At 42.3% G+C, this 26,614-nt stretch overlaps 2 protein-coding genes across 4 annotated transcripts in view; one reads left to right on the top strand and one right to left on the bottom strand.

Moving 5' to 3' along the window:
• The window catches only part of LOC104925700 (mitochondrial import inner membrane translocase subunit tim16), a 110,675-nt gene that overhangs the window by 32,043 nt on the left and 52,018 nt on the right, over window positions 1-26,614 (bottom strand). The gene's annotated exons all lie outside the window — the stretch shown is intronic.
• Window positions 1,970-26,089, top strand: vasnb (vasorin b). 2 transcript variants are annotated; one of them, XM_010739387.3, is made up of 3 exons: window positions 1,970-3,424; window positions 10,185-10,251; window positions 21,848-26,089. In XM_010739387.3, the coding sequence occupies exon 3, from the start codon at window positions 21,855-21,857 to the stop codon at window positions 23,931-23,933; it is 2,079 nt and encodes a 692-aa protein (XP_010737689.2). In that variant the 5' UTR covers window positions 1,970-3,424; window positions 10,185-10,251; window positions 21,848-21,854; the 3' UTR covers window positions 23,934-26,089. The 2 variants fall into 2 exon arrangements, with proteins under 2 accessions (XP_010737689.2, XP_019113576.1); XM_019258031.2 differs by lacking the exons at window positions 1,970-3,424; window positions 10,185-10,251 and adding an exon at window positions 14,198-14,389.

The raw sequence follows: 26,614 nt of genomic DNA on the forward strand, positions 1-26,614 counted from the left end.
GTCAGAAATGATGGCGCAAATGTGAGAGACGGTGAAACAGCCAAAAACAAAGGGGATAAGGGCCTAACTAGGGTGGGGAAAGAGAAAGTGATGACAGTCTGCTGGTTGACGAAATACTTAAGAATGAGTTTGTGCACACAATTTTTATGACTGAATAAAATAAAACCTGACAGAAGAGAAAAGGTGAAAGTTAAGTGGTAGAGCATGAAAAAAGGCATTTCTAGGAATACTGACGAAAAGTGACAAGAAGAAGAGATCACTGAAAAACACAGTATTTTGTGTGGCTGAGTGCCTCAAGCTTTAAACCGTTAGCAGGCTGCGGTTGGCTCAGCAGCAAACCAGTGTTTTACTGGTTCCCCTGGGCAGTGTTATAGAGCGGACTGTGCGCCGTCTCACCATCTTTTACAGAGCCAGGGCGATTAGGAGCCTAACGTGCTGACGGCACATGTTGGACTGTGATTTACACCACTGACCAAGCGCCACCGAGTGTCCTGTAATGTACAAATATGTGGAGCAGACTACAATAAGGCTTTCCTGTTCTGGTCATTTAACTGCAGAGGACATTGGTCTGGACTTTAAACTTGATGAGTAGTGGTTTAACAATGTACAATGTGTTATGTTGGTGAGCTGAATAAAGTGCTGTCAATTCAGTGGCACATGATGAGAGGAACAACAGACTGCTGTGTTTGTTGAATTAGCTCAAATAATAATAATGGTGTTGTTTTCACCACATCTGGTTGCTTTTGAGTTATTTGAAATAACTTGTTTTGTTGTGTTATATACTATATGTGGCTGAGAATCAACTTTAAAAATCCCAAATATTAAAATTGAATGTTAGAATAAATTGTGAGTAGAAATGATGACACATTCTTGAGGGCCCTTTATTTAGGGTGGATTAAAAATGTATTAAATCAGAACATCGCCAGGCCTGTCCACATCACTGAGGACTGTTCTGTTTTCTTTGACTGTGTGACTATTTCTGAGGTTTTCTGAAGTTCGCATTGTGTATTTTGATGGGTGATTCAGATCAAAATACATGCGGAGAGACAAATATACATGAGTTTAATATCACTGGACCATGATTACATCCTGGAAAGCTTTGTTATAGCATCTAGACTATTAAATGGGGAGAAATAAAATATATGAAAACAGTTAAATTAATTAAAATGAAATGAGAAAAAGTAATATGATCAGAAAATTACAGTTTTAAAAGTTTTAAGTTGCAGATAGTCCACTGATGAAGTATTTAATTAAAGTTAAATTACAAGCTTCTGAAACCTTTAAAATAAATAATACTTAATAACAGACTAACTGCTTTCTGCTGCCATGACATTAGTAATTATATCTAAGTAGAGTGTTTTGATGTCTTAAAATACTTAAGTCAATACTGCCTTCTTATTTACTCTGAGTAAACACTATCAAGACTCCATTATGCATGTTGGCATGTTGGTATCTCCATTTATAGTGACAATCAATTGTGGAAATTCAGTTTGTGCTGACTTTGCTGACATGCTGAATTTGAGAGGGTTTGCTCAGCAAACTCATGAAACAAATGAACTTCTACAGAATAAAATAACAGACAGTCGCCAGTCTGGAGGTGAGTCCTTGAGTACCTGAACTCTGGAGACGCTTGCATACCAAACCATCCAACACACACAAGCTGAACGAGTAAGATAAGTAACTCACCGTCAGTGTTACTTGGATAACCTCAGCACTGGTGTAGTTTGGACACAGATCTTTGTGTAAAAGATTGAGTAAATGTGGGGGAGAAACTGAGATAGACAGAGCACGAGCTCTGATTTTGTGAGTCTCATTGATACGCGATAAAGTACAGCAGGGTAAGATTTACTTCTTACCACTTCTTTATTTCTCCTGAAAGCTGCGACTGAGGAGCCACATCTGGACCCTGCGGGACATGCGTGAAATCATTTCTCTATTCCTGCAATTTACTGTAATGCCTTGCAGATGGTACAATGTGTGTGTGTGCGTGTGTGTGTGTTCATGTAATAACTCCAACAGTAGGAGCAGAGGGAGAAGGAGCAGGAGACAGGCGTGAGCCACAGACTGTGTGGAGACTCCTATCAGAAAGTAAACTGAACAAAATAAATAAGCATGGATCAACAAATTAACCTTAAAGTGTCCTTTGCACAGAGGATAGTGAGGGTGGGGGTGGTTTTTCAGGAGACGTGTTACGGCCTTGAAGAGAGATCCGTTTGTCTTTTTCTTGCTGGGAGTCTTTACGCCTTCAGCACGAGGGAGAGTGACATCACCACGAGGACAAATTTGGCCTGGTCTCAGTTACGTGTTAGCAATTTCTTGTCAACATGCGCAGAGAACAGAAGCTTCTGCGCAGGTCAAACCAATGCAAATATTAGAGCGGTGTACAAAAGAGGCTTCAGGGTACTGGCTCATTCTGTGACATGTGGCTAAAAGTACACATCGGAGGTGACACAGTTCCTGAGAGCTATCACCTTACTGTACCTTGTTGGGACAGGCTGACATTGAAATAGGCTGCCAGCTGCCGACGGGTAGTTTGTCACTGGCATTAGGAAGTATTCAATAGCTTTCTCAGCTTGAAGAGTGCTCTGTGAATGAAGTGACCATATGTACTAATGTACACTGCACGTAGACTCTGGAGGCGACTAACAAGTCCTTCATAAGTGACTGAGTGTGTGACCAGATATGACAGATAAACATAAGTAGAGGAAAGGACTTCCTTGACTTCTTTTCTTTCCCCAGTTTGCATAAATATTAACCACACATGTTTTGTAGATTGTGTAACCAGCTAGTTTGATGTGAGTCTTGTGTTATCTGGAATTAGCTCTGTCAAAATGTCTATAAGCATGGTTTGTTTTTGCAAAAGAGGAGCAAAACGCAAAATTTTAAACTGCAAAACAATTCATGCTTAAGAAATGTATGCAACTGCATCTGAATAGTAATGAAACCAGTGATGTCTCCTGCTTAAAAACAGGTCGTGCAGGTAGGCATTAAGATACTGAACTGAAAAGCAGGCTGGAATTTTTTTTTTCATCTTAACACTTCAGCCAAGCTGCAAGGTGAGATGCTTGCTGCTCTCTGCTGTGTGCAGCCGTGCGCTCTGCTGCGGTGCGCCTCGCCTCGCCTCGCCCCTCCCATCCCTCCGCTTAAACTCTCCTCTGTGCTCACCAATAAAGCGCTTTTTGTCCAAGGGAGTCAGCACTTGAGCGCATTCCTTGACGTGGAGGTCGGTGTACCTCTCCAAGGATTTGAGGAAGACCGTTTGTTAACAAGTTTAATACGTTCACAGAAACTTTTTTTTTTTAAATGAGTGAGAGAGCGCACACTCGGAAAACTACGAGGTCTGGAGTTATATCGGGGAACTGCTCCGTTTGGATAAAGACAGAAGCGCGACTGCGCTCACAATTTCACTTCTTCGAAGTTTAGGGTAAGACTTTTCTGCTTTGACTAATAAAATAAGGATAAACATTACATACTTTTCTGGCTCCGACACTTGAAACTCGATCAAGAAGTGCGTAAAGACGAGTGGACAGGTTTGTGTTGACGAAATATGATTAACTTTAGGAACTTTTTAACTGCGCCAGTTACCAGAATCTTTTTAAACAAGAAAACCCAAACTCTTCATGATGCTTATGTTCCTTTTAAAAAGATAAGCCACAACGACCAGTGCTCCTAATTAAAGTTGTGTTTGTGTGTCGTGTTTGACAACTCCCTTCACGAAAATTCACTAGAATCCAGAGACGTGGTTTTGTTCAGCTCAACAGTAAGTTTATAATATTATAAAAAGTTTTTATGATTTTAACATTTAACAGCATGTTACAGTAATAATCAGCTCTGTAGTTTTCTGTAAATGTGTACAGCATCTCTGTAAAGTGCACTAATACTGCAGTTCTTTGTTGTAAGGACTTAAAATAAACGTGAACGCTCCAGTGACTTTTTTTCTGGATGTACCTTTTTCTTTTTTTTATTTATCGGCGCCAGAAATGCTTCAAATATTGACAATAAAACAGCTCGTCTGTTTTTTGGTGAACTGCGTAAAAACGCGAGCTTGTGCGCCGAGCGAAAAGAGCCGTCGGGGCGGTAATGAGGCGGGCTGGTGTTGGACCGCAGGACGCCGTGCAGCACGCAGGGGCCGAGCCGAGTGTCTAGACCGCACCGAGCCGTGTTCACCGCAGAGGACAGCTGTTTTTGGACCCACATGGGGGAACGTCCCACAACAGAAAGTTCAATCTGACACATGCGTTGAAAGCCAATGCGTTAAGTATCTCACCGGCGTGAGGTCAAAACTAGATTAACCTTTGACTATATCACATCTGAAGACAAGAGAAGGGTCCAAACTACATAGATACGTACATATGATATGGTATCATCACTGAAACATACTGTAGATCGCAGCTTCTATGTGTTAATGTGCTGTTGTTGCCTGACTATCAGTGATAGACGGATGAAATGGATGAAAGGCAAAGAAAACCTTAGTATAAATGTAGTAATTCTTTCCAAGTTTGAGTCATAAACCATGATTATTTAAGCACAAACTACAATATTAAAGCTGTCTATCAACAGCTGCTACTGTTATAACACGTTTATGAAATATCTCCTTGATTGTGCACTCAACTAAAATATGATAACTTTGACTGAAGTGTGGACAAGTTCCAAACAACTGAAATATTTGATTTCTAGCTGACGGCGACAGATGAATGAAATACTGGCTGATGTTAGAAATTAGAGAGACATGAGTTTTCCGTCAGCGTGTAGGCAGGAGAGAAATGAGCGATGAGGTCAAATTCCTGAGAGATTAAATCTCTGAGTGACCCACACCACCAATACAACATCCAATAAAGTGACATGACTCAACAGATTTAGACCAATGTCTGGTTCAAAAAGTAAAGTCACAAAGAACTGTAATTGCATGTGCTTCGTTTTATCTTTACAAATATAAGGCCAATATAAACTCTGATGATCTCTGAAAGAGCTTCATCTTGTCCCATAGAAGGTCTACGTAAGAAGTTATTTTATTTTTCTCATTAAAGATGAAGCCCCAAGATCCAACTGTGGGTTACAAAATACCACATATGCAGTTCGTTGAGGTGCTTAATTCAAGTAAGAACAGTCTTCTGACTGCAGCCTCCCTCCAGCTTTCAGCTGGATTAAAATCTTTTACACTGCCCCCACAAACAGGCACAGAAAATCACCTAATCTTTCCTGGGGGCAAAACAGGGGATGTAAACTACTCCAATAGCTCTGCAATTAACCCCTGCACCGGTTTACCGCTTGTTTCCTTGCCATGTGTGTTTCCTCACAGGCTGTCATTACGCTATAGGAGAAGCTACCGTGTCATTGGCAGTATATAATGGTGGTAATTGCTTTATATTAGGCTACCAGACACAGCAGAGCGGCCACAGGAGGCCAATTATCTGTCACTAATGTGGAGAACTTTCAGGCTACTATGCTGCACACATTGTAACACTTACAGTACAAGACTGCTGTTGTACCAGTGTAGTTATTTTCTTCACATGGAGCTGTACATTAGAGCTTTTTGCTCAATTTCTCTCTCTAAACAGTCGACAATTGTGTTTGTACGGTCACTTGTTGCCACTGACACACTTCTGGCTGCTGAGAGCTGGACTGTAAGAAGTCTGAGTGGAGAAACAATGTATGTGAGGATGAGGAGAAGGTTCCTCCTATTGCATCTCTTCCCCTGTGATGTAAAGTGAAAGTCACAGCTTGTAAAAATATTAGTTCCATAACATATAGTGACACTTTGAAGATAAAACGTGCAACTGTGTGTGCTGGTGTGAGCCACATATGCACACTGGGTGGATTATCCCCATGGGACATTTCTTAAATGTCGGTCTGTGGACGGGAAGCATGACTAAGCAAAGGAACCCTCTGTCATGAAACCCAATTGAAACAATTAAGCACAGGCCTTCTGTCACACCACTGTGACAGTGATGTTGAAACCGCACTACTCATCCAGGACTTGGTTACCAACATTGTGTCAGATTGTACTTTTAGCATTTTCTTGTTTACAAAATCAAGCCTGGCATTTCATTATATGTGCCAAAGAGCTTGGGTGGAGAAAAAAAAAACTGATGTCTACATCTGAATTATTAGACGGTTGTATTCTTTCATTTGTTGTGTTGAGACAGATCTTCTGGATATCTTATTGGAGCAGAGCAGGGGATTTTCGCATCACCAGAGCTCTGCTTTAGGCCAATTAGAGGCAGTGCCTCAAGCATAACGCCCTCTGCATCAGGGGGATTAGGGGGTTAAAAGTCAGGTGCTGAGGCGAGGATGCCTGGGGAAGAGAGGATAGGACGGATACGGGGTGGCGGAGGTAGGAGAAGAGGACAAGAGTGGGGCACTCACACAGCAGGCAGAGAGACGGGAGTCGACAGGGCAGAAAGTTGGAATTAATATGTGAATATGTGTGTATTTGTTTTTCTCAAGTCCATGTAAAAGTGAGGGCTCATTACAATTAGTAAGAAGTATGTGTGAATTTCGAATGTTCAAATTCCTTGGTCAGAATTAAAAGGAGGAGGAAGAGGGGGGGGGCAATACCATGTTTGACAACCAAAAGCTGGAGCACTTCTCTCGAAGAGGCGTCTTAAATAAAACCCCCGGTTTCAAAGGCCTCAGGCTCACACATCAATGCTGACCCAGTGGTATGTGGAGGCAAACCCCAGCCCATACGCCTGCCAAGCTAAATTGAAGAAGAGCTTGCCGATGCAGCCAAATGATGCGTTCAGAAGAACCACTTCAAAACCTTGCATAAATATACACACACATGCGAAAGGATCTGAGGGCTTTGGAGTGCCCCAGCTTGAGCTCAAACCCCAAATAACTGCTGTCCTCCGTGTCCACAGACACACACATGCTCGCTGTTGTCAGATTTTCTTTACAAGATTGTCTATCTTATAAAGCAAGATGGGCCTCTGAATCAAATATGGCATGAAAGAAAACTACTCTCTCTTAAGCTTTAAGTGAAATGAAATTAAACTCTGCTATTTCTTTAACCTTCCCCCTCTGGTTGGAAAATCTTCCGAAGGCCAAAAATCCCCGCGGATTCCAAAAACCAACTCCAGTGAAGTATTTGGGGAGAGGAGCAGAGTGAGAGACAGATGGAGATTGAGGGGGAGAGAGAGAGAGAGAGAGAGAGAGAGAGAGAGGATGAGAGGGAGGATGCTCATCCCAGAAAGCCACCACAAATTGCTGCATTTCAGTGGGCCCGTAAAAAAAAAAAAAAGAGAAACGGCTCTTAATCTAAGGTTGTAATTACCTCTGGCCAGCACTGTAATTAGGAAATGAGCCTTGAACTAGATCTTACTAGGCAAGAGCAAAAGCAAGGGAAGGGTACACACACATACCTACATACTGTTTGACCAAAACCAGAAGAAGACAAGAGAGGAAGACAGATCTCACTATGAGGAGGTCAAATATTAAACCACTAAAATCAAAATTAAGTCTCAATGTTCTACTTAATATGGATTGAATGATAAGACATCTGAGGAAATTTATGAGGTGTGTGTACCAAGTGGGTTTGTGTGTGTCCACTCACCATGAGGTCACCAAGTGTCCGAGGCTTTGTTCGTCACAGAAAGTGGTGACATTCACAGACACTCGTCGTACAGACAAGCTGACACGTACGCGCACAGTCTCTCTTGCGTTACATCATTCAATGTTGGAGCTCTCTGGTCCCCTTTTGCTTAATGTCTATTTCCGTCACAGCCAGGGACACAAATAGTGTTTTTATCTGTTGCTGTCCGAACTGTTAGAGAGCGAGAGGCAGCCAGAGAGAGAAAATCAGTGCATGCTTACGTGCAAATGCCTGCATGTGTATATCCGAATGCCACCAGGTATCAGCCCAAATCTCAATCACTCAACACTGCAATCAACAGCGAGGTTGTTGTGACAGTGCCACAAGTCACAGCTTGTCACTGGTGTACCTATTCAACATACAAGACCTTTAAATATCAAGTAAGGCTGCACACCTACAGGCAAGCACGAACCTTTTCTCTGTTCATCCCATCCATCCTGTGCAGGCGTAGGGGTTGGGCTGATGTTTTGAGCTATAATTTGGACAAATTGTTGGCCGTTTTAGATGATGCCACTACAAAGTGGTTCTAACATTATCACCAGGCTGCTGAGCTTTGTTCTGCTTTGGGAGAGATTAAACCAGAGGGGGAAAGGGAAAGGGAGTGACACAGAGAGAGAGAGAGAGAGAAAAGGAGAAAGAGAGGAGGCGAAGGGTGAGGCGATATTTATGTTTAACAGATGAACACAGAGGGAGAAGGAAAATTATAGTGGACAGAAAGGCTGAAAAGTATCAGACCTCTAAAAGAAGGGAATGACAAAAATAGTTCCTTCAAAAGAGAGTAAATATAAAAGTAAACCAATAATGGTGAACAGAGAGAAAATAAGAGACACTGGCAGGTTAAAAGATACTACAAATGATGTGGCAGTGTGCAGTCTGTACAAATTAAAGAGTAAACGCCTCATGGCAAGATGTGGAGGCAGCCTACACTATTAAGACATCCTTGTCAACAGTTTTGTCTTTTTTAAAGAGTGCTACAGTCTTTCCTGGATCTGTGCGGTAAAGATGATTTGCATCTATTTTAAGTGCGTGTGTGTGTGTTCCACATTGAAAGCTGAATATTTATGGTGCAGTCAAGGGATTGTCTAAGACGGAGACACAGTGACCTTTCGAAACTGACGGCGGCGGGATCAGTGCACACACTTAGCAGTTAGACACATATGATCAGTCGCCATGTAATAAAATGTATGCAAATAACCTGAAAACATGCACTGAGCTTAGAGTATAGTGCCAAACACCCCCACAGACAAATAAACAAACGAGGCAGAGTGCAGCAAAGGACTCACAGAAAGTCAGCTGGCCAAACCGAGCCATGCACTATGACTGGTTATTTTCAGATGTAAAGACGACACTTCTGTATGTGAAAGCTGACATGTGCTGCAAGACGACTCTGATACGATACATGCAAAGCAAAGTGACATTTCAGGTGTTACACAATCAGGTATTACACGTGATTTAGTCCTCATTCTGTTTTCCGCGTCGACAGACTGTTTGACTCAGACCTTAGGTATATGAAATATGGCATACAAACACTACTTAGGAAAAACGTACCGGAAGAGTGAGTCTTGACGAGTGAGTATGAATAGGTGTATAGTTCACAGGCTGTCTGTGCTGGAGAGAACAACAAAGAAATACCAAGTGCATCCCATCTAATTATCTCTGAAGCTGTTTTATGATCATGCCTTAAATCAATTAAATGAATGTAAAATAGGTCCACCATTAGAAAAGAAATGTGGGAGCTGCTCTTGGCCAAACGTCTCCCACTAATAAAACATCTATCAAGTGGTCACTTTGCGTGTGGGTTTTCCCAAAAACCAACTCATATTTATGATCCCATAAGCACGCTCAAGAATAACATGCAATGCTAGTTAAGACTGAATTTATACAAAGCAACTCATGAAGGCACGCACAAATCGTTCTGTGGTCATGGATAATGAGACGCTAATCATTAAAAACACACAAAAAGTGTGGTGAATTCGGGCCAGCTGCTATCACATAAAACATTTACACATTAAAGCTGTTCTTGGCTTTAAAACACCGATGGCCTTTGCCACAGTGTCAGAGTGTCTTACACACAAAAACCTGATCAAAACCCGAACGGAGGGAAAGCACTGGTGCAGGCATTGAAATAAATTGTCTGACGTCGGCAAATTAAAAAACATCTCAATCAACAGCTTAAGAGGGTGAAACTCAGGTAATCTTGCAGATCACACCAGAAACCATGCTTTAAATACAGTATAACATATAGGGGTTCAAAACAGTTTAAGTCAACGCTCTACAAACACACACTGACACTCTTGGGCAATGGCTGATGGGCTGATACCACAGCACAAGGAGTTGACAGAGTGGAGAGTGGTCGGCCTGCATTCTTCCTCTCCCGCTCTGTCATTCTCTTGTGCTGCCACACGGCCTGCCAGCGTTCAGCACGCACCCGCACACAGCTGGAATCCAACCAATTAACTGTCAGCTTCCTGTTTGGCTTGCTGGTCATTAACAATGCATGACGCGAGGCTGGATTGCAAATAAGTAGAGAAAAGATTAAAAACATTGCGACATATTTGGCTAATAGGCACAACTGTTGTGTTATTTCCAGGCAAAAGAAGACCTTAAACCAAGAAAAAAAAGTGGAGCAAGAGTAGAGGAGGAAGCTTCTTCACTGGGTGAGTAAAGCATGGAATTAAATCTGACAGTTTTATTAGCAATCTGTGTCATTATGAATATGATGTGGCCAGCGACTATAATACAAACATACTGTTAACATCAGGAATAGTTTTTCATCATAATACAAAAAAGAAAAAGCTGACTGTTGTTTAATGTAAGATAGATTACACCAGCAATGTTGTTATTTTGACACGCGTCATAATAATACACTCTCACTTTGAATATTTGCATCCACAAACCCAAACCACACGCTGTTGGCGGTCCTTATTGTGTTAACCGTAACACCCTGCCTCCTCAATAGGGTCCTTTCACACAACTCTGAGCCTCTTAACAAGACTGGCAGGAGAACAAGAGCGGCTCTCTTAACACACACACTGCATTTAATGGATACAGTGAGGCTGTGTAAGGTTACAGACAGAGGGGAAAGGAAGAGAATGAATGGAGGGAGGTATGAAGTTTACCAGGACTGTCTGATTGCTGAAGTTATGGAGTTGTGGGTTGAATGCGGAATTCCTCGGTACATGTAACCTTGTTAACACCTACAGTGTGTGTGAGGTTCATAGTTTTATGAAGCTTTATTTTTCTTCTTCTTTTTTTTTGCAGAGAAAAATGTAGTAACTCTCCTAGAAAAAGCAGATTAATCTAATCTGATTTGATGTCCCAGCACATTTAAAAGGATGATAGGTCTGGTGATATTCTACATTTAACAAAATTCTTCTGTCGCAAATGGACAAAGTTTACATTTTCCTGTTTTTTTAAGAGATACACTGCCAGAACTTTGTTCCACCTTTATCTGCTGGTCCAGTCTTTGTGTCACCGGTACAAAAAACTGTCACTCCAATTCTCTGTTTTAATTTACAAACCGCTCCTGACCCCTCTGCACTGCCTCACCTCATTCCTGTGTTGTGCTAGTTGTCAGTGAGCTATGACAGCGAGTGTGTGGGCTTGGAAAAAGACACACACATACGTGCAGGACAAGACCAAGGCTTCGGGCCTCTGGACGCACATAGCTGCTTTCGCTAATTGCCCCTCCACTGCTCTTTGAACAGCCCATTTCTCCTCAGGGAAAACAATAGAAGAAGAGAAAGCAGTGGTGGTGTCGAATACTTTCTCTGGTTTTGACTTTCAGCTGTAATAAGAGATCACATATTCCTCAGGTCATGAATTTGTGCATGGTGTGTCTGCTTGCTTGCTGTAAATTATTTGCTATGCAGACAATACTTCAATGTCATCACACACACTGGAGCCATTTCTGCCTTAATCCTGGAGTTTTGACATCAAAGCTTGTACACACTACAATGAATTATAGCTCACTCTGACATCCTGTGTGTGTTTTACTTGCCTTTTCCGGCAAGTGCTGACTATACATCTCTGCCACACCTTTGCCTACATACAGTACATGTATGTATTTGAGTACATAGTAAAATGTGAGTGTGTGCTCTGAATCCAAGCCACATGTGTGTCTGTTAGCAGTCTGTGGTTCACATTAATACCATGTGTATTAAACCTCTAGACATAAAGGGGTTAACACAAACTCCCCCCATTCGTACTCAGAGTACGTTGCTGATTAACACCCTTACACCATGGCAACAGTGTATAATTGTCGGTTAATAATGTTAATATTTCTACCCTAAAGCAAACATGGAAGAGCAAACAAGGGTGCTCCATGATATTCATAACACTCTAACTCTACCACACACAGAAGGCAGATCACACGTGTGAGCAAACACACACAGGTGCGCATTGTTCCGTGTGTTACAGGTCAGCTCAGGAATCTACCGTACACACTTAATGACGTGTATGAACGGATGTGAGAGCAAACAAACTGCTCTTTATGTAGACACATTACTATTCTGCAACAATAACAAAGCATCATTCATCCTCTCCCTCCCCCTCTCTGGCAGTCTGTCAGGTTGTCTCTTTACAGTATGTGACAGCGATACAGATACTGAAGGCACATGTGCTTCCTCATAATTATACCAAGGGACTGTCTTTCTCTTTATTCAGTGAATAGTATAAAATCTAGTAACAAACCATTTAAATGGGAGTTGTAAACATCAAGAAAATAGTGTTTTTTTACACTATTGTCACATGGTAATACAGTGCAGTATTCAAATCAGAGCAAAGTTAACGTGCCATCAAAGTAACAATGTGGTGAATGTTAATCTTAGCTTGTTCTGCGTGATAAATTACATCGAGCTCGAGCAAGTCTAACAGGTACTGTGTACAAATGACTAGAGCCAAAGGTTGTCGGCAATGGTTAAAAAAAAGGTCTAAAACTTGGTCAGCAAAAATGTAAATGAAACAATCTCCAAAACTAAACTTTAAAAAAAGAGTAATATCGTCTGTTAAGAAGCAGGACCATGTGGATTAAATGGACACAATAGCCCTGGGGTAATGTTGTGTTTGTTTATGATTGTGTATGTTTTTAATGGAACAGCTTTGTCAGGAAGATCATGCTGTTTAATGTTTTGGAAATGAGAAGGGGGTTCATATTGTAGCCTTCTAGGAAATGTACTATGAATTCCTTGTAGACAGTTAACTGAATTGTTGCATTCAGCAGAGCTGAGCAACCTGAGGTTACAGAGGGCTCTCTCGTTTATTTATCCACTTCTGACACTACCCTCCTTCCCCTTTTTTCTCTCTTGCCTTGTTTGTGCTGCATATGAAGAATTGTCTGGCAGCGTGCACCTGCTTCAGGCAAATTGTGGAGCCGAGGGTCAGCGTTGATGTTTTAATAGACTGTTGCTGACTGATGTCTTTACACTCACCGAGATAAGATGGTAGTGCTCACCTGTTTAATAAGTATGTGGGTCAGTGTTGTAATCAATGAGAAAGACTGATCTGTCATTTATCTGAGAATTTAAGTCAAAATAAAGAAAACCAAAAAAACATAAAAGTGGACGACTCATTTAATCAAATTAGGTGTCTATCTAACAAGCTTCTTCTTTCGAATATGTCAAAGGGTTTTTTGGAGGTAAACACAGGGCACCCGAGGGCATGGAAGAAAGGCATGTCAGTGTTGGAGGCGGGGGAAACTGTACTGCATGACTGCTGGTTTGCCAGCCAGCCTCCCCAGCACTGGCAGTAGTTTCACAATAAATTCCTTTGTGACATCCTAATCAGCACCACTGATCTCAGTTTCACATCTACCTTGTGTGTGTGGCACATGCCTGAGGTGTTTTTTGTTTTGTTTTTTTAATTAGGAGGAAAAAAACCTACAGGGCAGAATAACTAGAAAAATCACAAACGGTAACTCTTAGGAAAGGTGTGTGGGGGGGGATTGAGGCCTGAAAAACAAGTACCACTGCACAATGCCTGCATTTAACTCAGGGCTATGTCAAAAAAACAAACAAATGTTTGATGTATGTGTACATTATATACAACTGAATATGAATGAGACTCAATATTATATATTATATTAATATAATTTCAAACAATACTGGGGCCATGACTACTTGGACTTACAAACTAGTCATGAATAACGTGGACAGCCACCAGTAATTTACTTGGTTGTCAATCTGTTATTCAATAAATCACTTGCTTCTGTCCTTTACTTTACATAGCAATTATATTTGTTATGCTGCTGCTGTCAACTAAATTGTACACAAGGAAGACATTTTTTTCGTATGAGGTGTGAGTATGTATGCATCCTACAAGTATCTATGCTGAACTGCATGTTAACAAAACAAACACGTTGATGTTTACCTGTCAGCACCAGCACTGCTCCAAGTTTCTATTTGCCATCCCATTACTATAGCCTTGAGCTCTCACAAGGTCTTCAGCCAAATTAACACTTTGACAACTATGTGGCTGCCACAGGGCCCTGCAGGGCTGTTAGGCAGGTGGAGGTGATGTGTCTCCATCAGATTCCACTCATACTCTTGCCATCTACAAAAACAAACCTGATAGAGAGGAATAAGGTGAGCAAGGGGGCAGCAGGCAGGGAAATATTTGTGTGACGTGTCAAACAAACAAGAGCGTGTGAGTTGTTGAACAGGCTGTTTGTGCAGCGCGTTCGTGGGCTTGTGTTTGTGCACTCGAGCACATGATGTTCAACGAGCGAGTGAAAAATCGATACGGATCTATGGAGAGGTGTGCAGGCAGGCAGATGGATCCTTCGCGAGTGTTTCCTCAGTGAGTACGCGTGACACTGTTTGTCTTACAAGGATAGTCAGCCTGCCAGTCAGGGTGCCTGCATGCTGCCTGACTCATACACACCCTCTGATTTAGCTGAGCTCTAATTTAACCTCCTACACAGTGCAACAAAGGACAAAGGTAAAAACACTGTCAACATCCAGTGTGGTCTCTTCTGATCTTTTATACAAAGAAAGAATGATAGCTTCAGTCAATCAACTGTGGCTCGCTTTCCACAGTTTTCGGAGCTTCAGAGAGCTTTTGTATTGTACAAAGTAGCACGATTTGTAAGTCCTTTTAACAAAAAAAGACTCACACCGTCTGTATATAAAAAAAAGTGCTTTTTTTTCAAGCTCTGAGGAATGAATGTTCTGTATTTTATATAGCTAGATAGAGTACTTTATTGTCTATTGTCTATCTGTTAGATACAGATCAGGTCGCACAGTGACAGACTGCAGTCATGTTGGAGCTGGAATGAATGTCAAGAGAGATAGTCAGCGTGTTGGAGTGTGCACATTACACCAGAGTTGTGGATAACTGATAAAACAGGTCCATCCAGCCATTTCTAACCGTAAGCACACACGCTGCACAAACATACCCCTTACTGCACGCCAGACCAGGTTCTCTCAGGTGTTTTGAAAGTTATTCAGTCTTTCTAAAAAAGCTGTCTGAGACCCGTTTGCTTTTCTGTGACCCTCTCAGGAGCACAAAGCTCTGGACAACACTGCTCTCAGGGTCAGTGAGCCAGACAGTACAATAAAGTTTTAAATTCCTGTGAACGGTTGTGCACAGGATATGGTGGCAAAAGCCGAGGTGAAGGAGGGAGTTAGTTTTGTGACACTAGGATGTCATTAACTGTTTCCTGGTAGTCTATTTGGACAACTGTGACTACTGTTGTGTTGTGGTTTGGTGCTCCACTTAGCCAACAGGGTGAACAACATAAGAGAGACTGCTTGGACTGACAAGAGTTGTAGGTGCAAACACCATGGGGAAATAAGAAAACAGATACAAGCCCAGGTTGTAAGTGGTGCACTGAAATCCTTTGCGTCTGTGTAATGTGAGAATCCTGTGGTGAAGATCTCAGACAGATGTGTTTGTGTGCGCCTACGAAAGAGACGCGGCTGTGACCTCAATGACTGTCTGTCCAAAGAGGTCACAGGGCAGGGTGTACTGATGAAAGACGTGTGTCAGTGTTGAGACGTCACTTGCTGGGCAAAACAAGAGGACACTGTGTAAACTTAGAGAGAGGGGAGAAGAAGAGGGAGTCTACCTCAGCCAGTGCGTCCTGTGTCTCCCCTCGTGTGCCTTTATAAAAACAAAATCAAGTCTAGCATCTCAAGCACTATCTGTCATATCCTACAGCAGTAAAACAAAAGGAAATGGTCCACATTTCCTTTTGGAACTCATAGTGCCTGACCTCTATGCTCTAAAAGCTCAGAGGAGGAAAAGCGAGACTGCCGGCTTGCTGTGGATGTGTCCCAGTTATCGTCTAGTTTGGCTGCCCGGCCGCCCACCTCTGCCTGCTTCCGTTCCCCTGTCTCCTTCTCTCTCCTCTGAGGCAGGAGTGCACAGACGTCTAAGGCTGGAGCTTTGGCGCAGGTCACATCATTCACACAGACACACTTCAGAGGTTTTGGATTTCATGTTGCCCTGAAGGAGCAGAGAAAGCACCTGTTGTGGAGACAAGGACCCGCAAGCTTCAGGTGTAGGAGTGTGTGCGTATGTGTGTGGGTGAAACCAGAGCTGGGTGTGTGCCCATGTCAAACAGCGACTGTTATCTGTGTTGTCTAGACCAACGTTACAACAGAGGACACAGAATACTGAGCAGCAGTGGAAACACTAATCTAGAGCCTGACCTCTGACCTCAAGGAGCCGCTCTCTGCCTCTCTGCTTCACGGGCTTTGTTGTCCATTGGACTGATGCTATCTGGAATGACCATATGACAATATACAAATGAAAATGTAACTTTATGACTCGTATCTCAAAATCCAACACAGAGTTGCCCCATATCCCTCCTGTAGTGCAGCAAACATTCAATATTTTTCTGAGTTTATTCCACTACCCACCCATTCACCCCTGGACTGTACATGTATATTATGCTCTCTTTCAAGTCTTCCAGCTGTAGGATCTAATAGTAATGCTTCACACTGTCCTTATAAGCAAGCCTGGTTGAAACCATAAATCCTGAGATGAAAAGAGCCGCCTTTCATACCAGTGATATGGTGCTTTGCAACTGATTTAGATGTGCACAATGTGGGGGGAAAAAAGTGCAGAATGAGAGAAGAATAAGAAAACAGGACTAAAAGTCTGGATCTGGGAGGCAGCCTGACAGAAACCAGCCTGTTGGTTAAGTGGTTGTTTGTGTTAATTAATACACCGACGCTTTGATATCAATCAGCGCTGGCAGAGCTGATGCAATTCTCGTGGTCAGGCTGAAATCAGTTGGAAAGCTTTGTTTGTGCAGCACATTATAAAACTACTACAGCTCATAATCCCCCTTCGAACCACTACAAAGCATAGCAACGATGTTGTGGCCTATAGATGAGTATTGCCAGTGACAGACATTGTAAAACAATCATCATTCTTTCATTTCAGATGTCCTCTCGCCTGTGTTTGTATTTTGCCTGCTTGATTGACCTCGATGCAAGTGCAGGGTATCGTAATGGAGCATATTTTGGAAAATTGTCTCTCTTTTTTTTTTTTTGCTACTACTGGCATTACACAATGTTTTATGCTGCTGAGCTTTGCTCTTTGCCAATCATGTGTCTTATCTGAGCATCTTAAACGTGTCTAAGCTTTAAGATGATGCAGCTCACACCTTGACAAAATTACAATAGATTTCAAATTTCTGTGATCAGATTTATTTTCAGTATAAATAAATAGGTGTTCAGTGCTACATTTGAACTTGTGAAAATATATATTTTGAAAAATAATTCCTCATATGCTGCCAAAACTTGCGAGATCCCCAAGAGCCCCTTAATGTAAAACCTTGGATGAGGATCAACAGTTATCACAATCCCGTCTCCAAACTCCCTTCCTTTTTGATTCATACATATTCTGTTTGTTCATCAGATGTTTGTTTAACACCAATAAAGCACTATATTAGGGACACGTTAGCTTATGCCATAAACAAATACTTGACAACATTAAACGCGTACCAACAGACTGACATTAACATAGCTGACATTTTTAAACCCACAGTTGTGCTGCAGAGTTTCTGTCTGCACGAGCATGCTCTTTTCTCTCCTGTGCTACTTCACAATTCTCTCTTGACCCGTTCGTCATGTTGACGGATAACCCCACTGGATTGTGGATAACAGGGTCCAGCTGTGGCAGGGACTGACAGTAGAAATGGATGAGAGTAGAGAGCGTGTGTTAAGAGGAGTTGTCCTTTGTTTTCTTGTAGGGCCAGGGATGGAAAAGGGGCAAAAATACAGAGGGGAAAGGGGGACAAGGAAAAGAGGGGTGGAGGTCAAGGGGTTCACATCAGCCTTCATCACCAGCATTTTTTTGGGTGTCTAAGTTATCATTTACAACCACTGTGAATTCATGTGCCCGTGCTACTGTAGTAAATCTAAAAGAGGAGCTGCTATAGTAGTATATTTTAGTAGTGCACCCCAGTGAACTGACCTACAACACTGTAGATCATACTCTAATGCACATACCACAAGCGTTGTTCCTTTAATAGATAAAGCCCCTGGCGAGAAGGGGCCTCTTTAATGGGTGTATGCACTCTGTAGTGTGCAGCCTTATCCCCTTACCGTGACTTGGCATGGTGCCCCCTGGAGTCTCTGGCCCAGCCTGCTATATTATGCAAGTGCACAGTGACCTGCGACTCCTCCATACACATACACACACAGCAATTTTCTACTCCCTCTTGTACCCTTCATTGCCCCTCAGTGTTGGCCTTCAGCTCTAAAGATAAGGGCTCTTGACGCTTGGCCTGCTGGGATTTAATTGCTGAAGCCCACTTCACCCCCCTAAAACCAGGTCTTATCCACCTCTCCACCCCGGTGCCCCTGCTGACAGAAATCTGCTTTTGTCTCTGCTGTTCCCCCTACTTGTTTTCTTTCCCTCCTCATCTTGAAAGGAAAGAAAAATCACGATAAGAAGTGAGCTGAGGGAAAGGGAAAAATGCTTTTCTTCCTTTTGCCTCTTGTTATTGCCTTTTTAATTTGTCTTTTAAAGGGGCTGCCATGTATTTCACTTAGTGTCAGCACAAAGACGTTCCCATGCATTTTTCTTTGTATTTGCTCCTTACCGTTTCTGGCCCTCAGGGGGTTTCCACATATTCATCAACCAACACATTTTATTCTAATACAACCCACAAACCTATACTCGAGAGTAAAGAAAACACAGATGTAAGAACAATTGGTACATAACAAATCTGGTTAGAAAGATTTAGGAAATCCTATTTATGCAGGCAGCACCATCATTCATCCAATCCATTGTGGGTTTATAAACCCAGAAAGGCTCCCTTTTAATCTCTAAATGCCAAGCCAATGAGACAGACAAGCTCACTTTTTCAAACTCAACTGCTGCCTGTCTCAGGAATGTCTCAACAAGCGCGCAGGGGAGCGAAAAGGAAATTACAACTCAAGAGAGGAGGAGGAAGGCAAGAGGGGAGGGGGCATTCCTCCTTGCTCAGAATGACAAGCCTGTCTTTCTACTATCTCTCTCGGGGCCTTCCACCTGCATTTGCTTCAAAACACTTAAAGCCACACAGCCAGGAGTCACTCAACCCTTAGGTATACTGTGAATCCATACTGTAGTGACGCCACAAGTGTGCCTTATCTCACTGATAAGACCTGCACAAGTCACTCATATCCAGAAAGAAAGAAAACATGAGGATCTAACCTATCAAGCTTCCCTTTATGTGTGATCTGGCAGTGTTCTGACTGAACCCCTCCCCATCCACCTCAGTTTCTCCTCCACTGGGTTATCAGATGTGCTTGGCCTGTTTGGAATGAGACACGCTCAAATAAACATTCTGCCCGGGGGAGCTATGGTAGAATCGCCACATTGAGTTTCTAAGAAAAATATTCTCAGTTTTATCTGCAAAACTCACTATCCTCTCATGGCTGCCTTGATATTGTTGTATACTCTGGCACCGGACCCTTATACCCATCACTGGCCCTGATATAATGAAACAAAGTCAGGTTTCTCCATCTCCGGAAAGGAATGAGATTGGATTTTTGGACAACTTAAGACACATGTGATACTTCTCTCACACAAACGGCAAAGTGAATGTGGTGTTTGCTCTGAACAGGCGCCCTTTAACAAAGTATGTGTGTGTACAGCCTTCTCTGGTGCACACACACACATGCCGTATCCTGCAGCACCCCCACACACAGTGACGATATGAAAACTTGAGATCATATGCATACGCTCCCAGCTGTTGCTTGATTCTTCCTATCCCCTTCATCTCCTGTTTATCTTCCCAAATCCTTTTGTTTTCCCTTGTTCTGTACACATATGCAGCACGGCAGCCACACTTTCTTTTTTCCTCCCTCTACCATGAGCACCACCTTCATTTGTGAGCTGTGTAATAAAACCAACCCTTTTCTCTGACTATTTTAAAAGGTTCTGCCAATCCTATGACCTTATGACTCCAATTATTATTGATTACTACAATTAAAACTTTTACTTCCAACACGAGCAAATAAAACGTTCTTATTTTGGACTTCTCCCCAGCCACTGAGTTATGGCCAAAGAAATCTTTACAACTCTGTACATGTAATTACTCACCTGTTGAAGTTTTTTCCCCTAGGCACAATGGGTAAATTATGGGATAACTGCAACCTTTCACCTCTGCTGCCCATTCAACTGTAGCCAGCAACAAACTATCAGCATCAGATGTTAGCTGTTACTTTCTGGACATGATTTTCCACAAACAGTTACAACGCTAAGTGGGTCCAACTTTTCTCACGGCTTCTAAATTTTAGGCAGTTTTACTCCTGTGATGTTAGCAGGTGCTGACTTTGCAAACTGGTTAGCTGCTTTGTTCAATCAAGCCTTGAGGTTTTGAGAAGGGTCATTGTATTGGCATCTGGCTGCACAGAATAACATTTCCGCCATGCCTGAAAGAGTTATCAGGATAAAGAGAGTAACAAGTTGGCAGTGCGGTTCAAGCGAATGCCATGATTGCTTTTAGTTTATACACTGGAGAAGGACAAATAAGAAATCAGAGAATCTTTCCAAGGAGGTTGCAATTTCAAGGAGGAGCCAAAAGAAAAGTATGCTGAAAGAGAAGGAAAATAAATGCCATAGCTGTGGTCTGATGAGATGATACTGGACCCCCCTCCATCACACTCAGTGGTGCTCTGGTGTAATTAGCTTATCACAGTATGTTATCTTCCTGATGGTTTACTCTCTTCAATGTCTGTATGTTTCATCCTTTTTATGGTTTAAGAGACACTTGTCTGGCAAGCAGAACTGCCCTTCAGTCTGCGTAATGACAACAAAGAAAGCATGTATCTGTGTCTTTCTTGTCTATAGTCAGGAAAGGAGCACCGTGCTATCAGTAAAGTTTCTCTCTAAGTTTAGAACGCCACATAGTAAATCATCCACAGATGTATGGCCACGTGCAGTATGGCAGACATACAGCCACACAAAGCTGACACGGTATGGTTATATGAAAGTGGAGAGACCAGAGCGGTGTTTACGGTGAATCATTCAGAGGGGTTTATGTGAAGCTTCTCACTATTTCAGTGACTCTTCAAAGAGAGAAAAACATTCAGTCACTCACTGTGTTTTTACTTTGATACATCATCCCTAAAACAAAACAAGTTGGTATTGCTCATTGCCGCTGTGTGTCTGTGTGTTTCATAGGCTATGGAGTCTGTCATAAACATAGAAACAGTTAACTGTGACCCCACTGTAACCACAGAGTGTGTGCAGTACAGTAAATAGCAGTGGGTGGTGGCCTACAAATACAATCCCTTTTGTTTACAAAAAGACACACATATATTATTATTATTATATATACAGTATATGCACATGTGGTTATGCTTGTGCACACACACATAACCATCTGTAAAATCATTAGAGAAGGACACAATTGTTTGTCATCCCACAGTACTATCTATTACACAGATCATTGCAGGGAGAATGTGGCACTCCTTGAGCCAGGAAAGTGTGGCAAGATGCCACTATGTCAACTTTTCCCCAACTTTAGAAAAAAACCTCTGAAGCCTGAGGTCATGGCTACAACCCTATTGTTTGAGAGGACTTGTGACAAAAGACTGTCTTTGATCACTCCCCATGCACAGTTAAACCTTTGATAGTAATCTCCCTCTACAAACATATTAAAGAACCACATACTGAACCAATAGCTGACCCTGGCTGGTTGGAAAACAAGACTATACTGAGAGAGAAAAAAGGCCCTCATATATATATTTTTTGTATTTCTTTGTATGATTATGCAGGTCATTGACTGTTTATGTTTTCTTGTTTTAGGCTGAGCATGGGGAGAGAAAGAGTCTACACCATGAAGGTCTTTCTCACTCCACTGATGCCCTTTCTACTCTTCCTAATCCTTCCTGATGGCACCATGTCCAGTGACTGCCCAAAGGACTGCACCTGTTCTACACCAGACTCCATCTTATGTTTCCAGAGACGCTCATCAACCATTCCCAAAGGAATGCCCACAATCACAAAAAGCCTTTACCTCTTTTCCAATGGTATTGAGGGCTTGACAACTGAGGACTTTGTTGGTCTGGATAACCTGGAAATGCTGGACCTCAGTCAAAATAAACTGACTGAACTTCCTGAGAGGGTTTTTGAACATTTGACCTCTTTGAGAAACCTGGACTTGTCATCCAACCAGATCACCCACATTTCAGAGGAATGCTTCCAGGGTATGGCACTGCTTGAGCGCCTTTATTTGTATAGTAACCATATCGAAACCATCCACCCTGCTGCCTTTCATGGTTTGGAGCACCTGCTGGAACTCAAACTGCAGGGCAACCAGTTGACATCCCTGCCTGCTCTCTCAATGCCACAGCTGCTGCTGCTAGACCTTCGCTTTAATGTCTTACCCACCTTGGGTCCTTCAGACCTGCAGACCCCAAACCTGGAGTCACTCAAATTGGGTGGCGTGGGTCTCACCAGCTTGAATAAGCAGCTCATTAGTAATTTAAAGAACCTTCACGAATTGGACATTTCATGGAACCATCTTGAGTCCTTCCCCTCAGTGCTAAAGGAAACCCATGGGCTGATTCACCTCAGCCTGGCTGGGAACCCAATGGGTCCACTTAAGGTTCAGGACTTTCAGACCCTTGGAGAGCTTCAGGAGTTAGACATTAGCAGCCTCAGTCTGCAGGGCCTCCCTGAAGAATTCTCCCAGCTCTTACCACACCTCAGAAAGCTCACAGTAGCAGAGAACCCCTTCAACTGTCTCTGCAACTTAGCATGGTTCCCAAGATGGCTGAGAGCCCAGAGCATCACTCTGGAGAGAACAGAAGAGACCCGCTGCCATTTCCCACCTATCAATGCTGGAAAGGTATTGGAAAGACTGGAGCACAGGGATTTTGGCTGTCCTACCACAACTACAGTCACCACTAGTACAGTCAAAACTACTACTACTCTGCCTGTTCCCGTCACTACCTTGCCAAGTACAACTAAACCTATTCCAGTCCTCAGGGCAAGTGACAACCCCACAAACAAAGACGATGACTCTCTCCTGCCCCCTGTCCCTGCATCCCCCAGTAGCAGCAGCTTGGATTCAGATGAGGAGCAGCATTTCTGTCCCTCTCACACCTGTCTGAATGGCGGTACTTGTCGCCTTGACCAGCATGGTCAGGTAGAGTGCACCTGCCCACATGGCACCTCTGGCATGTATTGTGAAATCCAAAATAATCACCCGCCTTCACCACCAGAGGCTAAAATCCCTATGGCAACTGTCACTGTAGATGCACCAGATATCAGGTCACATGAAGTAACCACAACTACAATCCTGCTGGACTTCCACCGCTACATTAAGATGCGGCCTTACATCCGCGGAATACGCCTAACCTACCAAAATCTCTCTGGTCCAGACCGCAGGCCGATTCAACTCAGTCTACCAGCATCCTTCCCAGAGTACAGACTCAGAGGCCTTAAGCCTAACTCCACCTACAGTGTGTGTGCCAGTCCACTCGGTGCCCCCAGTGGCATAGACCGTGTCTGCACTGAGGCCCAAACAGCTGAAAGTGTCAGCAGCCATGATGCACGGTTTGTTGACCAGAGACTGACCACTATGTTGGTGCCTGCAATTGCCATCTTGCTACTGCTGATACTGATAGCAATAGCAGTGGGGATGGTATGCTATCTTCGGAGGAAGAGGGCCAAAGGCCACTTGGACCTAGACTGTGAGCCCTCTCAGCTAGAGTTGGATGGAGTTAAGGCTGGCTTGGACAATGGGGCACTGCCTCAAAAACAGCCCCAACTTATGATTCCTGAACCTGCTGTTCAGAATGGCAATCTGGAATATGAGGTGTTGCTACTACAGGATCACTGTACATCAAATAACAATATGTCTTCACACAAGCCTTCCTACTTTTGACATCTGGCTTGGAGTACGCAGACTTAAAGGAGGATTTTAACTCTTCAGCTATGTTTTCCTCACAGGTGTGAAATACAGAGAGCAGCAACGGCTGTTGTGAAAAAGGAGGACGCGGTATCAGTCAGTTAACCAGCGAAGGAGAAACTGGACATGTTTTTAACTCAATGCCAACCAGCTGTCTAAACTGACATTAAACAAGTTCAAAAACATTTGTTTAGACTTTAAAAAGCATTGAAAGTGCCTCTATTCCATTTACATGCTGCATCTTGCTTTAGTAATATTTCCTCACTCACATTGCTGGACTGGCAACCTATCTCCCAAACTATGATGCTGAGACTGATGGTGAGTTGTCTAGGGTTAAAGGACATAGTGACCTCATGCCCTCCTTTATCTGCTCATAAAGGAGTGCACTGAAATGGGATTGTGCTGCCTTTTCCCCATCATGACAGCCTAACTAAACACTACCAGCCAATGTTTTTGCTGCATGTTGTAACTCCTCAGTACTACCCCAAAGGGATCAGTACTTGCTGTGAATGACCTTTAAGACACCAAATGAAGTCGTGCTGAGAAAATAGCTGATGCTTGTATTGCTTTATTTGGCTCTTAAACGCTTGTGATTTTTTTTGTACGTATGTTTTTTTTTATACCTGTGTCTTCGTTATTTTTTTTATTGTGCAACATTGTGACTGTTAACAGCTCTCTATGTCCTCTACCCCCTCCCTCCTCTTGTGACTAACAGACAAAACAGCAGATTAAAATCTTTGAAGATTAAAACTTGTTTGGTACCAGCAAAGTCAATCAAAGAGCTTTGCCCCCAGAATGTCAGACAGTCTAAGTAGATGTGAGTCTGGACAGACTCGAGACTAAATCCCCCTTCTTGATTTTGAAGCCGTCAGTCTGCTTTACCGTCACAAAAGGAAAAGGTAAGCAGGATTACTTAAGTTACAGAGGGAAGCAGTTGACTGAACCCCTTCTGTTTCAGCGCTGCACTGAGTTTCAACCAGTTTAGAGGTTGCCTTAATTACAGTAAGCACTCACATGACTATACCACAGCAAGAGAGAACTTCAGATACTTTATTTATTATTTATATTTCCTGTTTTATCCCTCAACCACAATTCACATACAACATACTACTCGGCCTGGCCCAAAATAAGCAAATAGTGGTTGTGCATTGTGTTTCCCTTGACTAAAATTAACCTGCTCAGTGTAATGCTGCAATTTTTCCTTGGCAAGGAGTGTCTCAGTTTTGCTCACTTGCACCTAACCAGATGCACAGCGTAAATGGTTGTGTAGAGGACAATGAGATTTGCAAAGTGGGAGATCTACTGTAAGGGTATTATTGCAGACACAGAAGGCAGAGATACAAATCTGTGAAAATAGGCCAAATAAGGACTTAAAGTAACCTTGTGGTGTGTGTGTGTGTGTGTGTGTGTGTGTGTGTGTGTGTGTATGTGTGTGTGTGTGTGTGTGCACAGGCGTAGATTTGTCAACTTCCTTGATAATGCAAGAACGTGTTCTATCTTGTGCAAAGACCTGCAGACATCAAGTTACTATCAGTTACCCCCTCTTTGTGGCCGCATGCCAAGAATTACATTAAGCCCCAAACAACTCCACCTATAGGCAAAGACACCAAAGACACATCTGTGAATTTCTGTAAAGTTACCCACAGTATTCCCAGCACACAATTACCAGTTCCATACTACAACATGCATTGAGAAGCCACAGAAAAAACAATCAAGCAATGCAACTGGAATATTTGTCTGTAAAATAGAATACATTGAAGATAACCAAAAGTATTTTCAATGTGATTGTTAATTTTTCCCTGTTTATTTTGGGAAGCTCCTTGTTGTCATTCTTTTTTTTATTTTTTATTCTGTGAACTTATTTGTACAAATGGAAAAGTGATATTATCATTAAATGAATATCCAAAAATACAATGGGCCAGATTGTCTCCTTCTTTGTAGTTTCCACCTTTTGCTTGTAAGTGGAAGGATTAGATTGACAGGCAAAGGGGGGATTATGTTTGTCGTTAACTTCCCTCTCTTTTAAGCAATCACTCAACAGAGCAAGGGGAAAGATCACAGGAGGGGGACTCCGGGAAAGAGAAAGAGAAGGGAACAAAGGTACAAGTGCAGGTCTGATTATGATGGATATGATAATCACAAACACAGTAGTCCATGTGTGCTTTTGTGTACCACCGTGTGTAAAACTTTTTTTGAAAATTCACACTATATTGATTAGAGTTATATATTCATGTAGATAAAGATCTGTGCTATTTAACCATGTAGAGGTGCAGGCTGGAGGTTAAAAAACATTTTAACAAATTCATGGTTTACCTTAAAAACTTGATTTGTGTCAACTCTGTCAGACACACTAAAAGTATAGAATTATATAATTATAATAGCCCAACAAGAATCTTAAGTTCTGACATATGTTGTAATAGTGTTTACTTACTCTGATATGCAATAAAATATAATATATAAACTAAAGGCTTAATTTCACACTGTTATGAATGCACAGATCATTAGAAAAATGCATTTTCAAACTTTATCTTTTATTTTGCCTTAGATCTAACTTTGTGAGTTTGTCAATCATTATTAATTTCTTTATTTTTGATATAAATAAGACTAGTCTATGTGGGACATGTTTTGTCCAGACTCTCAAGAATCAGCGGAACATA

This window comes from Larimichthys crocea, chromosome XII (genome assembly GCF_000972845.2).
Source record: "Larimichthys crocea isolate SSNF chromosome XII, L_crocea_2.0, whole genome shotgun sequence".
Lineage (NCBI taxonomy): Eukaryota > Metazoa > Chordata > Actinopteri > Sciaenidae > Larimichthys > Larimichthys crocea.